Genomic DNA, 13,771 nt, shown 5'->3' on the forward strand with positions numbered 1-13,771 from the left:
AAACACACAAACTTTAGTAGTTAAACAGTGAAAGTTAACCTTCATTCAATTTACTTGATTTGTAACCATTTAAAAAAAAATTGTTAATTTACTAAATTTACAGAATTATAAAACCATCCAATTAAAGATACACTAAAGGACTGTGCTTGCAAATAGAACATCACAGGAAACCATGGAGGAACTTGAAACTTGAGTCAGCATGGCTCAACCTGCTGTTCACAGATTAAACACTTCCACAAGAGAGAGAGGAAGAGAGGAGAGGAGACGGAGATGGACAGAGCTCAGGTAAGGGAGCGAGACCTCCTGGCAGCAGTGCTCGCCCTAAAACTGAAGTTTAGTTCTTCATAATTACCACAATGTCTTCATTGACCTTGCAATTACAAGTTAGAATCTCACAATAATGAAACCTCAAACTTGTGATGTAATGCATAGTCAAAATAGCAGTTGTGAGGAGGAACACATTTCTTTCATACGCCTTCTTTTGTAGCCGATTATACCTGGTGCACTATTCTTAATATTGCACAGTTCCTGTGGGTACATTTGAAATGTTATAATAAGCACTGCCATAGAATCAAATAATTATTGAGTTTGAGATGGTGAACCCAGTAGAGTCTGTGAGTGACTGGGTGTTTCTTTGAAAATGGGCCTTTTGACTCTGACAACTTAAAAAAACAAAGACAAAGTCTAAAGGTGAATTACTGAATTTCATAGCTAGAATTTTATGCATGCTAAACACATCAAATCGAATCATTTTTAATAGCAGCTTGATTAGGAACGGAACAACAATGTTCTATAATATGAACCTTTTTACATTTTCATATGAAAATGAAAATCATATGACGCCACAACTCTTCAATAACCATGTATGAAAAATCGCTATAGATTAGTTTCAACCTATAAATATAGAAACGGCTAATTATTATTTTGCTCTTTGTTTTGATTATCATAGTCATTTTTATATTTGATTTTTAATAGTTAAAATTTAAAATCTGGGTTTCGGGATAAGAGTAAAAATCAAAATCAATAAATAGGCTAAAAGACATTTGAGAAGGTGCATATATTAATGATGTACAAGGATAAATGATGAACAAGGCACAATTTCGCTACAGTAACCACTGAAGTTTCAAACTTACTGGTTCTTACAAAACCATTTTCGCTTACCTTACATATTAACCTTTTGGCAAAACATATCTTAAATTGTGGGCTAAAAAGTACATTTTTATAAATGTATGTACCTGTATTTTTACACATTTGGCTTATCAGAGTTGATCACAATCAAGCAAAGTACAATAACACAAGCTGTTCTCCAAAATACAGCCCTGGGACAAGAGTCCCGTCTTTCAAACAAACCCAAACAACACTAGAGACGGCGAGATCGAGACCGAGAGATCTCTCCTCAGCCCGGAGAGAGAAGAAGAGGAAGAGAGCCAGGAAACAGTTAGTGAACCCCCCCCAAAATTCCCAGTACTGTGGGTCAATTACAAAACATTTCTAAACAACTTCCTTAAATGTCATACAGTATTCAAGCCGCTAATGTATATGAAGAGTTCACCATTTTTTGACATTTGGATTTTATTATTGGAAATCCCTGTTCAGATGTACCTTAATCTATGTGTGAATTGCTGCAATTAATAAGATTTTAAAATGTACATTTTAAGCCTACTACAAAATGTATTTTTTCACAAAACGCGATATCCACCAGCCCAGTTTCTTTACAAAGTGCGATAGGTTAGGCTATAGAACGTTCAGGATGCCGTGCGAGCTCAGGATGTCACGCGAGGAGAGAGTCACCGCCGGTGAAGTGCTCCAAGTTTGCTCAGTGATTTAACGATAATATCAAAACAATATGTATTTTTAAAAAAAGGGTTCAATAGGCTAACTAAAAAATGTTTACCATTTTATTGTTTATACTGTAGGCGAGCTGTAAGTCACGTAGGCTACGTCACTGATCAACAGCGGTCTGGCAGTCAGAGAATCAAAGCTTCAGAGTCAAGCTAACGTTATCGATGATGACGGATTGGAGCCGGCCATTCCAGCTGCTGTTGGGAGAAAGAGGAAGGCATCTATAGAAAATCATCATTTTTTCACAACAACCAATAAACTCTATAAGCTATTATTCTTATTATTACAGTGAAATAATGAATTAAATATGACGGGGCGAGGCGAGCTTGTGTCGCGGACTCGGTGCAACCGAGACAAGAACTGTGACACCGCGGCTCCGCCTGCTCTGATCATACAGGTTTGGTTTTCAGCAGCGGTGTGGAAGGAGCCTCCACTCTTTCTGTAACAAACTACAAGTCGTTTATCTAACTAACTTAATCTTGCTTATCTAAATTGTAACTAATCACAAATAGCCCGAAGCTGTTTAAGGATGGATATATAGCGTTTTGCAAAAAAAAAAAAAAAAAAAAAAAGAAATAAATAATGTTATGTTGTGTATGTTCTGGCCAAAACTAACTCAGAATCTTATTATTATTAATCAGTCTTTGTATATACTATTCCATATATTTTAACCAATTTAAGATGTTTGACAATGTTAAGATAAATATGTTGCATTTTGGCATGGTTTTTGACTTATTTATGAACTATTTATGGACATAAAATAAAATTAATAATATCCTGAATTTAAGAATAGTGTGTCCCTGGCCTTCACTGAGCTCAAGTAATAGTTTAATGTACAAAAAATTGTGAATGAACTTGACTGTTGATGTCTTAAATAATAATGTCAAATAACCAACATTTCTCAAAATGGATATATCTCGTTTTGCAACGAAACTCTTCATATACTGTACACATAACTAATGCCATGTCATTCTCATGGTGGCTGTGAACAGCAGCTGTAACCATAGCAATAGTGGCTAAAAGTAAACATCAATGCTCTTTGACCAAATTCACATTGTGTGCAGTGCGTGATGATGTCATCAAACTAACTCTCAATATCCAGTCATGAAATGCATCAATCTCGTTCATAAATGAACTGTAAGTCAGAAGAAGCATGACTGTACAGTAGCTTACTGTCATTCCTACGCTTGAGCCAAGCGACAACTCACCTTGCCATCCTGGTTTGCACTGGCAGCGTTTGGTGGTGCGGTCACATTGTCCCCGCAGAGGGGAGCCACAGTCAGAGGAGCAGTAGGGCACATCACAGGCCTCTCCTTTCCAGCCGTCCTCACATACACACCTCACAGAGTCACTGGAATTCCCCACACGACACTCCCCACGATCGGAGCAGTTATTGGGGCAGGAATTTAACCTGGGTAGAGAAGAAAGACAGAGAAGTCAATACAACAGGAAATCCCACATCTGTATTGAGAAACTAGACCAAAACCAAAATGTGTGCAACTGCTGCATTACTGGCAGAACTGCTTAAATGAGGAACGTTTCTGGTCTGCCATTGTTTGATACAACTACTTCCTGCTAACAGATTTCAGATAGCCCCACGCCATTGGCCAAGACTGAAGTTGATATGTCAGACTGCTCAACCAAAGCAAAGTTCTGATAGAGCCAACATGTTTACAAGTTTCAGGAACAGTGTTGTTATTGTTAACTTAACTAGGATTTTATGACAGTCATGGAAAATGTGATGACCGGTTAAATAATTGTGATTTTGTGACAACCAAAGAAATTTTAGTTGCCAAGGCAACATTTCAAATGATCGTACTAAACTAAATGAAGTACTAAAACTAAAATGCAACATAAAAATATAAAAAGTTAATTCAAAGTAAATACTAAATATGAATGCTATAACACTTTTCATGCTTATTAAAAATAAAAAATAAAAATAAACCAACAAAAAAAATATTCCCAGTACAGGATTTTTATGACTGAAAATAAATTGTATACTATAAATCTATTGTTTATTTACTGTTTTACTAAGATACATAAATTATACATATACATAAATTAATAAAAAGTGATATCAGCCATGAAAACATTAAAACAAAACATACATAACTTTTGTAATACAGTACAGACAAGAGCCCTGATATAATTACAGATTTTCTTGCACCCACCACACCTCATGGAAGCCTATTGTTACACTGTTTGCTTGGGCATTTACCTTCTCCAGTTCACAGTTAGACATTGTAGTCAGGAGACATTAGATGTTGCCAATATTGTCTGCCCATTTCCCCTATAAAACAGTGTCTGGCTACACACTGGACATTTAGTCAAGGCTAAAAATATCTTGATTGCATACACCGATTCAGCGACACACGGAACTGCAAAGCCGTGTCACATTGCCCTGTCCATAAAGAATTTACAACAATCAAATCTAAACGTTCATGAGACATTTGGTTAATGTTTGAACTTCATCTTAAGTTAATAATTGCTTTTGTAGCTCGAAGGTATGTAATAAGCAACTGAGGGAGGAGCTCGATTGAGGTGAAAACGGTTTATTTCTATTGAACAGCCGCATTAGTAGGCAGCTCACTCCCCTCTACAGCTGAACACGGGAAGAGAATAACAGGCAGTCTGGCATCAGTCTTTCAGCTTTACCCGCTTTTGTGAGTGTCTGCAGTGTGTGTCAGGATTGGTGTTTGATGTTCTATTGATACTGCACTCCAGTGTTTTTTTGGGTCCCTGTAAACGCAGTCACCGTCAGGTCTTTGCATGAGCAATCCCTGCCACAGACACAGAGGTCAAAGACATCTGCGCCTCCTCTGTCCCGCTCTCCTTAAATTACTCTGACCTGCATTTTCTTGTTCTCGCTCCTGTTCTCTAGCACACAGAGCCTTAAAGGGACACTCCAGCCAAATTGGTCAGCATTTACTCACTCGGGTTTTTCCCAGATCCGTCTGACTTTTTCTTATGTTCACCTACGCTTGTTTTTTGTACTGCATTTGGTAATATTACAGTGTATATATATTGCTTACAAAAAAGAATTTTCTGTTTCTGTTTTCAAAAGGTCCTGAGAAAAAACAGAATCATGCTTTTCACCAAAATATTAAGCAACACAACTGTTGTCAGCATTGATAATAAAGATAGAGCATCAAATCAGCATGTTAGAATGATTTCTAAAGAATCCTGTGTCATTTAACCTGTTAAATGTCACCCCGTCCCGTATACGGGACGCCTACGTTGACTATACTATATTACAATCAAATTTAATCTAATCTTGACAAACTATATATCGTTGGAAAGGTCTAAGACTCCCAAATATATATTATACCAATATGTTTTGTTAAAAAATATGTAGGAAAAGTAATAGATCAATTTATGACAACAGTGCACCCTCAGAAATCTACATTACAAAATGAGTTTTGACCTTTGTTTAAAAAAAAGACTTCCTCGTTGCCTTTTTCTCTATCACATTTTAGAAATCATCAGAAGTTATATATCACTTGAAAACATAAAATCTCAAAATTCATCCTTCAAAACCCATTTTAAAATCAGACATTGCATTACCATGTAAATGGCACATCAAAATCATGTTACAAAATGTTTTCAGTCATGAAATATAAAAATTTAGGTTTGTATCATGCACATTCATATCTATCTTCAAAAACGTGAGTGACAGTTATCAGGTTAAAAATGGAGTGATGCTGCTGAAAATTAAGCTTTGCCATCACAGAAATAAATTACATTTTTAAGCATATTCAAATAAGAACAGTTATTCTGAATGACTATAATATTTGACAATATTACTGTTTTGGTGAGCAATAAAGACTTCTTACAAAAACATTAATTTTACAATGTAAGGCTCAGTGTATATGTATGAATGCAATTCATCCTGTGAAATACATAGTCTATTTGATTTGCAATAGAGACTGGGTGAAACAACATTTCCACTATATTTTTGAAGCGGCTTTAACAACAAACCAAACTTGACTTAAAACTTCAGCAGTGTAAACTTCTCCTTTTGTGTTCCACAGAGCAACAGAAGTCACACAGGAATGATGTAAGAGTTAGAAAATGACTACACACAGCAAATTATAACAATTTTCCATTTTGGGTGGACAACACATTAACATTACCCAGAATCCTCACATCTCATCTCAACAGCCATGGGCAACAAAACCAGACCGTCCCAGCTTGTGAAAGGGGTGACTACACCATTATGCATCCACAAAGAAAAATGCTGGCCATTCAAAAGCAGCCATGTAAATGTGATTTCAAAACACCTTCCTTATAAACACACAGTCTTAAATAATGTTCATAGGTCAGGAAAACTTTTATACAAGTTATAATTTAGGGTTAAAGTTTCAAAGTCCAACATGGTAACAAGCCTGTTTACAAGTAAATCAAAAAAGTGTCACATGACCCTTTAGAAATCATTCTAACATACTGATTTGGTGCTCAAAAAACATTCATTATCATTAATGTTGAAAACAGCAGTGCTGCTTAATATTTTTGTGGAAACTAGGATGCACTATTTAACTGAAACAAAAATCTTGAGTAACATTACAAAATTACCTTTCAAAGCTAAATTTTACTGACCCCGAACTTGTGAACTGTAGTGTACATATGAGTTGTGTGCATATTTTGTCAAATTTAAATTGAAGTGGTCTATTTTTGATTAAACCAAATCAATTTCTATAGTTACTTTTCAGTCCGTCAGCTATCTTGGTTTTCACTGATTTAGCATAAATACAAAATTGAGGTATCTTATAAAGCAGCTGACAGCATAATGTTGCTGTCTACCTTCTGGAACAGTTGTTGTAATGGAAGCGTGCCAACAATGCCTTAAATCGCTGTCAAAGCAAGCAGCTCACTAGGTATTGGAACAGAACTACAGCACAGCTGTGAGCATCCGTCTGGAATTAAAGCTTACCTGTAGGAGATGTTGAAGCCTGTGAGATTATACGCAGCGTCACTGAAGAAGTGCAGCAGGGCGAAACCAGATGGTGCCACCACCTCTGGCACAGTCTCATTGCTGTAGCTCTCAGGAACAATCAAACCACTGGAACACGAAAGAGAAGAACACTGAATACTTCATACCTCTGCTGACAGGGAAACCAACAGATTTAATCGTTTCAGTGCTGTCTTGTTTAATTGTACTCTAGGAAATTGTCGGTGTACTTTCTTCATAATGGTCTTTTTTTTTCCTTTTCTTTTTTTTTTAAGTGTTAGGTTTTGTAGATGTTCTGTCAAATAACTATCAGAGTCACCATCTAAGTTCATACTAAGACTTGTAGACCAGTCTATCATCATTAAATAATTTTTATGCAACTGACCTTAAAATCGTAAAAATCAGGTGACTATTATAATTTTTTTCTCCACTTTAATAAATAAACATTTTGGTGTTAGCAATTTTTTTTTTGTTTCTAAAATTTGCTCACCATGGACATTTATTTTATCAAAAATACATTGAAGCAGTACTATAGTGAAATATTATTACAAATTAGAATAATGGTTTTCGGTTTTGTTTTGATGTCATTTAATGCATTCTTTCTGAAAAAAAAAAAAAAAATGTATTCACAAAAAAAAAAAACTTTATAAAGTTTGAAACAACAGCATTTATTTCAAATAAAAATATTTTAACATTAAAAATTCTTTACTTTTACTTTTTATAAATTTAACACATACTTGAAAAAAAAAATAGTTTAAATTTCTTTAAAAATAAAATACAATAATGCTACGATGTTAAGATCACACGACCAGTCAAATGCTGCACACTTGATCCAATTCTAAAACACTTTTGGTTGAAGAATCAATTAATCATGGATAACACATATATCAGGGTATTTCCACCAGAGCGTAGTTGTATTTCCTAGAGGACGTTCACACAGGATGCTTGTGTTCAAAAGCCGTGTCTGATGTGGTGTAAGGAGCTTGAAAGCTGGAGAAGCACAGCGGCTCATGTGGAAACTCCCGTATTCTAATCTGATCCTGGATTAACAGGTCATAACCTGGCCGTCTCACTCCTCATGTTTACACCACATGCAGAGAAATAAAGAGAAATGATGAGAATACCTGAAGGCAGCGAGTAAAGGAGAGTAGATGGAGTCTCCATCATACACATACAGATGATCCCAGCTACACTCGGTGGCAAAGTGCTCAAAGCGAAGCCTCAGGATTGAGTTCGGCCTGACAAGAAAACAACCAGCGTTACCCACACAAAAACATATCTGACAGTATCTGATATAGAGTACTGCTGCATGACCCTAAACATACAGGACCTGACAAATGGTTTAAATTTGTAAAAAACCAAGATATGTATTATGCAAATGGGGTTTAATCAATCTCTAATCGATTTTGAGTTAAGCCAAAATGTAAAATGTAATCTTAATGGTCAGGTGAGGTCACAAGGTCTTGTTAACAGGCCAGGTTCAGGTTTAACGTTCAGACCTCTAATCTGAGAAAGACAGTTAATACTCACTGTCCCTCAATAAGCCATGTGCACTTGGTCTTGTATTTGTAGTTTCCTGGTCCATCCGAGAGATAGCCTGAGGGTCCCGTTAGCCTGTGTATGAGAGACACAGCATTATCAAATCACACATTCACACACACCTAAAGTGACAGGTTATTATAAAAGACAAATATAAAATCACCTACAGTTTAACAATTACGAAAAGCAAGTTTAACAGCCCTTAGTGAAAGTGTAATTGGCAAATTAAATAACAGACAATATTTATGTTACTAAATGAATATAACTGTTTGATAATAATGGTTTAAATTAATATATCAATAACGCAGCATAATATAATAGAATACATAAAAACTGTCATTTTTGACACCTTTCTGTATTTTGGTGCCCAAATGTTGACAGGTATGGGTTCAACAGAAGATGTCATTCGTTTTGGGTAAATCTAACATGTTATCTTTGGTCTTTATTCTATTAATAAGTTCAAATGAAAATCAAGAGAGGCAATAATGTTTGATATATTTGGTTTCATTGTAATGTATGTACGTTCCCTGAACTACATTTCTGCGGCTATTAATATGTTTAAACAAAACCGAATAGAGGCATTGGGTGTCTGATATCATATTTTATCTTATTGTAAATACAGTGAGGAAAATTGCAGTAGCCTGGACTGATGTTATCAAGTACGCTGCTGTTGGCAGAATTACCGGACTTGAGTCGTCCCGTCTGCAGGAGATCACACTCCCGAGTCGAACTCATGAAATGCGGAACTACAGAGGGTGCAAGCCCAAAATCTGGGTCCTTTGTATTGAGAAATGTGCACAGACCTACGTCACCAGACTATTTGCTTAATCTTCTCAGAACTTCAGACCGCGATGGAAACACAGACAGCAACAGGTTTTGGGAAAAATTTTTGGGACAAATTGTTCCAGGTAATTTCTGTGGGATAAGCGGCTCAATGACTACTGGCAACTGTTTGTTTGCACACATTCTTCAATACATCTTCTTTTGTGTTCAACAGAAGAAAGCCATTCACACAGCTTTGGAACAACTTGAGGATGAGAAAATGTTTGTTTTTGGGTGAACTATCCCTTTAACATGCTGTCATTTTATACGGAATCTAAGAAACTCCTACTCTGGTAGAATAAGGTTTATGTGTGGCAGCCGTAGCTCCGCTGCGTTCTGTGGTGACGAGGTATCTAAGCCCCGGACTACAGTCTCAAGGTGCTTTGTTATCAGTGAAAAACAGTTCATTAACACACCCACAATCCTGTGGGAGCTGCACATACACTCTCCAGCAGACAGCTGTGACAAACACACACACACACCCGAGATCACGATTCTCGACAGAGCACAGCAATCTTCCACCCAGCCAATTAGATCATCATTCAACAATGTCCCATTAGAATCATTAACAAATAAAATCCCATCATGCATTTCCTCAAATGAAGCACATGGGTTCAATAATGGGCAAAAGATTGCAGAATAATTGAGCTGTTTTGAGCTGCTTTTTTTCTTGTCAGTTTGGCAGCTGTCTCCATTCAGCCTTTATGATGATAGAAGACAGCCGAGTGAATGTCAGAAATGCCCGTCTGCCATAATTGATTTCGAACCTGGATCTACTGAGAATTCGACTTGCTAAGTGCAGACGGAGCTGCTGGGAGACGGAGCACTTAGCGTGAGCTACTGCACGCTTGAACAGAACACACACCATCAGATGATGTTCAGCAGAAATGTGGTGTCCGGTCAGGAATAGACTCATGTGTTTGTGGTTGGTGTGGGGAAACAGTCAGGGTTCTGTACTTCACCAAAATAATGCACTAAAAAGGTCATTTCCTAAAGCAGATCCTGTTGCTCATAATTATGTTACAGAATTATGAATGGGCCGCAAATTAGAGGATAAGCAGCATGCAACATCACGGCTTTCATACAGGACACACATCCTCTCTTTCTGTGATTTCTGGGAGAGAATTCTATTTATAGATTCATATTAAATAGAAGAAAATAAAATCAGAATGTTCTAAGACGAAGCTACCCAATTTACTTTTGGACTACTGTAACTGCACTCATAAAGAGTAGTGTGGAGTTACTACAAAATACTGGGACACTGAAGAATTGCCATAGTTACATATCATGGACCATGATACCCCCCAAATTATTTGAAATCCTGAAAAAAAAAACAACACCCAAAAAACATGATTTCACCTTTGTCAGCTTCAAGAAGCATTGTAAAACATTTATACTGGAATCACCGTTAAGCACGGCACCATGTAAAACTTGCATCCAAAATCACGTACGGAGTAAGTACCACATTTGAAGTTCCAATAATTCACAACAGTTAAAAATGTATGTTCTATATAGTATGAACAAATTTAGGTAGTATTAAAAAAAAATTATAAAAATTCAGACATACTACAATCACCACATGTTAACGTCCCATGACCTACTAGTGTCTATAGCGACTTTTCACTGCACAAATCCTCTCCTATGGCCTCATGGGACAGTAAAGTAACCACCGAATGCACACCTCAGAAGAGTAGGTCATCCAGGTACTTTTTGCCTACTGTTTTGAACATCATTTTATATTTGTGTACTTTTTTTTCCGCATACTAGGAAAGCATCTGATTTGAAACAACACGTCTCATACACAAAGCCCCTCCATATTAAAAGTTAAACATCCAACATAATCCAATTAGTGTTGTTTTTTATTATTCATGTGCTATTATAAAATAGCTTTTGGCTTTATATTTTTGTTTTAATCTTAGTTGAAGTTTTAGTAATTTCATTACATGCTTTGTAATTTTTATTGCACTTTTCTTAATTGTTTTTAAGCATTTATATTTTTTACATTTAGTTTTAGTACAACAAACATATTACAGGTAGCTGCAAAAAGCTAATATTTCACATTTTTGTGTTATGTTTTTTTTTGTCCGCTATTTACATATTTATATTTTATTTCAATTACTGAATTGCACACAGTAGGTTTCCTTTAGTAATCAGCTGGGTCTGATCACTGCACAACGTCAATGATTAAACACCACATAAAAACAAGAGTCGGATTATAAAAGGAACATGTGAAGAGTGTCAAAATAATGAAATATTATTAATGTATTACTCTGATGACGCACAAAATGCCCATTATGCATTTCATTTGGAGAGATCTACACAGAAAAACAGGGCAAACAGTGAATTAGGACTGCGTTCCATAGACGTTACTTCTGGTCATTAACAGGACAGGAAGATTCCTGAACTGAGATGAAATGGCAGAATGGTCTCTGCCTCCAGCGTGGCCGCGTTAGATTCATGATTGACACCACATGATCATTTGGCTTCAGTCTGCCTGTCTCTTCGCAGCCATTTGGAGCCTGATTCACCCCACGTGACCCAAAGCCTCCAATGTAGCCAGTGTCTCTGCCAGACGTTGCCCATCAGTGAGTCACATCCCATGATGGAGCAGCATGAGGCAAAATTCATATTCCAATGAAACTATATTAAATAATACTGTTTACTGGCTTTTAAGCCACTGCTATGGAGATATTTACAGTACCAGATAAGTATGACACAACAAACTCACGTCATTATAAACTATAACAATAACTGACGACAAGGGAGTGAAATATTCAGCCAAAATATTCAACATAGCATTTCAATGAGCATAATTTTAAGGGCCCAATCGGCTCCTGCAAACCATTTGTTATTTGGCGCCCACAGGTTGCAAACATTCAACTATTTAAATGACATTTATTAAAATGATTGAAGTGATCATTGATGACAACACCTTAAAGTTTATCCTTTGTGATTACTAAAATGTTTGAAAAAGCTGTTAAAATTATATTTGCGACCCTGGACCACAAAACCAGTCATAAGTAGCCAACAATACATTGTATGGGTCAAAATTATATATATTTTTTTTTTTTTTCCCTTTATGCTAAAAATCATTAGGATAACAAGAAAATATAATGTGCCATGAAGATATTTTGTAAACTAGGTAAATATATGAATATTGATTAATAATATGCATAGCTTAGAACTTTTTTGGCAACTTTAAAGGTGATTTTCTGTTGATGTATAAAGCTCAATAATAATAATAATAATAATATATATATATATATATATATATATATATATATATATATATATATATATATATATATATATATACACACACACACACACACAAACGACTGGTTTTGTGGTCCGGGGTCACATTTATACTTTTATTCACTGGACCCCCACCAAATATTTTATATAGAGCCTATATACAACTTCGAGGGCTTCAATTTATCCAAATATATAAAAATAAGCAACCTGTTAAAGACAAGTTTCTGACGACCATATCAGGCGCCAGACAGAGCAGGACGTATATATTCATAATTCCCTAAGAAGAGCCTTCATGATACGTTGTTTATATCACCACACATAAACCAAGCTATGAACAAAGTAACAGCGAGTTCTGAAAGAGCTTCATGCATCAGACGCGTTGGTGTCAATGTCACGAGCATCAGCTGGGAATAAGAGCCGCGTGTGTCTCACCTGAAGCGGCCGCCGCAGTGCTGGCACTGCTCCCCGACCCATCCCGGCTCGCACACACACACGCCGCTGGCGCTGTTACACTGGCCGTTCAAGCAGGGTTTTTCGCACTCCTTCGCCTCCGTGGCCGCGGATAGACGGACCAGTCCGCTGAAGGCTGTGATGAAGAGAAGACATCGCAGTACGGTAGCGTGAAGGCCTCCGCGTGCCAGGCCGAGTGTCAGACACCAGCCGCGGCCGAGGGCCCTCCGAACCTCCGCGGCCATTCGCGCAGATACGGCTGACAGTCGGAGGCGAATCCTCTGCTGGTCACTAGCGGATGAAGGGAGACAAAGGATGACAGTGTTGTCGATGCTGTCGGCGGCCCGTGCTTTCGTTTAGGAGGCAGATTGTTTTATCTTTTCATCCCGTTCACATCTTAGCGATGCTTATCGCTGCACTACCGAGACCGAGCTTCAGACCGAGACGCATATTGACACCCGGAAATGACGAGATTTCACGCGAGATGAGGAAGTACGCATTGATTGATAAGAAGCGCGTAATTCAATCCAGTAATTAGGATAAATGACCTAGAGCAAATTATATCAACTTTAGGCATAATAATAATATTATTATTTTTTAGGAATAAAACAATATAATATACACGTACAATGCCGTTGAAGTGGGGTTACGTGGTCGGGAAATAAAAAATTATAAAGCAAGCATAACTCTCTGCAAATCTTTTTAGAGTTATTATCATATCAAATTGTATGTGGTAAGATTTCCATACATTCTGGTGTATCAAAAATCGTGTCAGTAGATAAACAAACTATAGCTCAACAGCGTTCCCTTGTGGCCTTTTGTGGTATTTAACCATCATATCTGCTACTACACAATGTCATGTTTCATTTAATTATTTATTTTTTATATAAAGTTCTTCTGTAATGATTATTATTG

General features: G+C 36.8%; 1 protein-coding gene and 1 long non-coding RNA gene across 3 annotated transcripts in view; one reads left to right on the plus strand and one right to left on the minus strand.

Moving 5' to 3' along the window:
• The window catches only part of LOC127970649 (attractin), a 54,482-nt gene extending 41,149 nt beyond the window's left edge, over nt 1–13,333 (minus strand). Inside the window, exons 1-5 of the mRNA XM_052573316.1 lie at nt 12,839–13,333; nt 8,321–8,404; nt 7,915–8,028; nt 6,773–6,901; nt 3,051–3,253 (exon numbers count right to left, since the gene is read on the minus strand). Coding sequence (XP_052429276.1) covers nt 3,051–3,253; nt 6,773–6,901; nt 7,915–8,028; nt 8,321–8,404; nt 12,839–13,101 — 793 coding nt within the window. The 5' untranslated portion in view covers nt 13,102–13,333. The remainder of the gene's footprint in view (nt 1–3,050; nt 3,254–6,772; nt 6,902–7,914; nt 8,029–8,320; nt 8,405–12,838) is intronic.
• Nucleotides 10–9,234, plus strand: LOC127970652 (uncharacterized). 2 transcript variants are annotated; one of them, XR_008156654.1, is made up of 3 exons: nt 10–285; nt 5,874–6,044; nt 8,952–9,234. It is a non-coding gene; the product is annotated as an uncharacterized LOC127970652 (long non-coding RNA). The 2 variants fall into 2 exon arrangements; XR_008156653.1 differs by lacking the exon at nt 10–285 and adding an exon at nt 3,814–4,505.
• Nucleotides 13,334–13,771: the final 438 nt, after the last annotated feature.

The sequence above is a fragment of the Carassius gibelio genome, chromosome B13 (genome assembly GCF_023724105.1).
Source record: "Carassius gibelio isolate Cgi1373 ecotype wild population from Czech Republic chromosome B13, carGib1.2-hapl.c, whole genome shotgun sequence".
NCBI classification, from domain to species: domain Eukaryota; kingdom Metazoa; phylum Chordata; class Actinopteri; order Cypriniformes; family Cyprinidae; genus Carassius; species Carassius gibelio.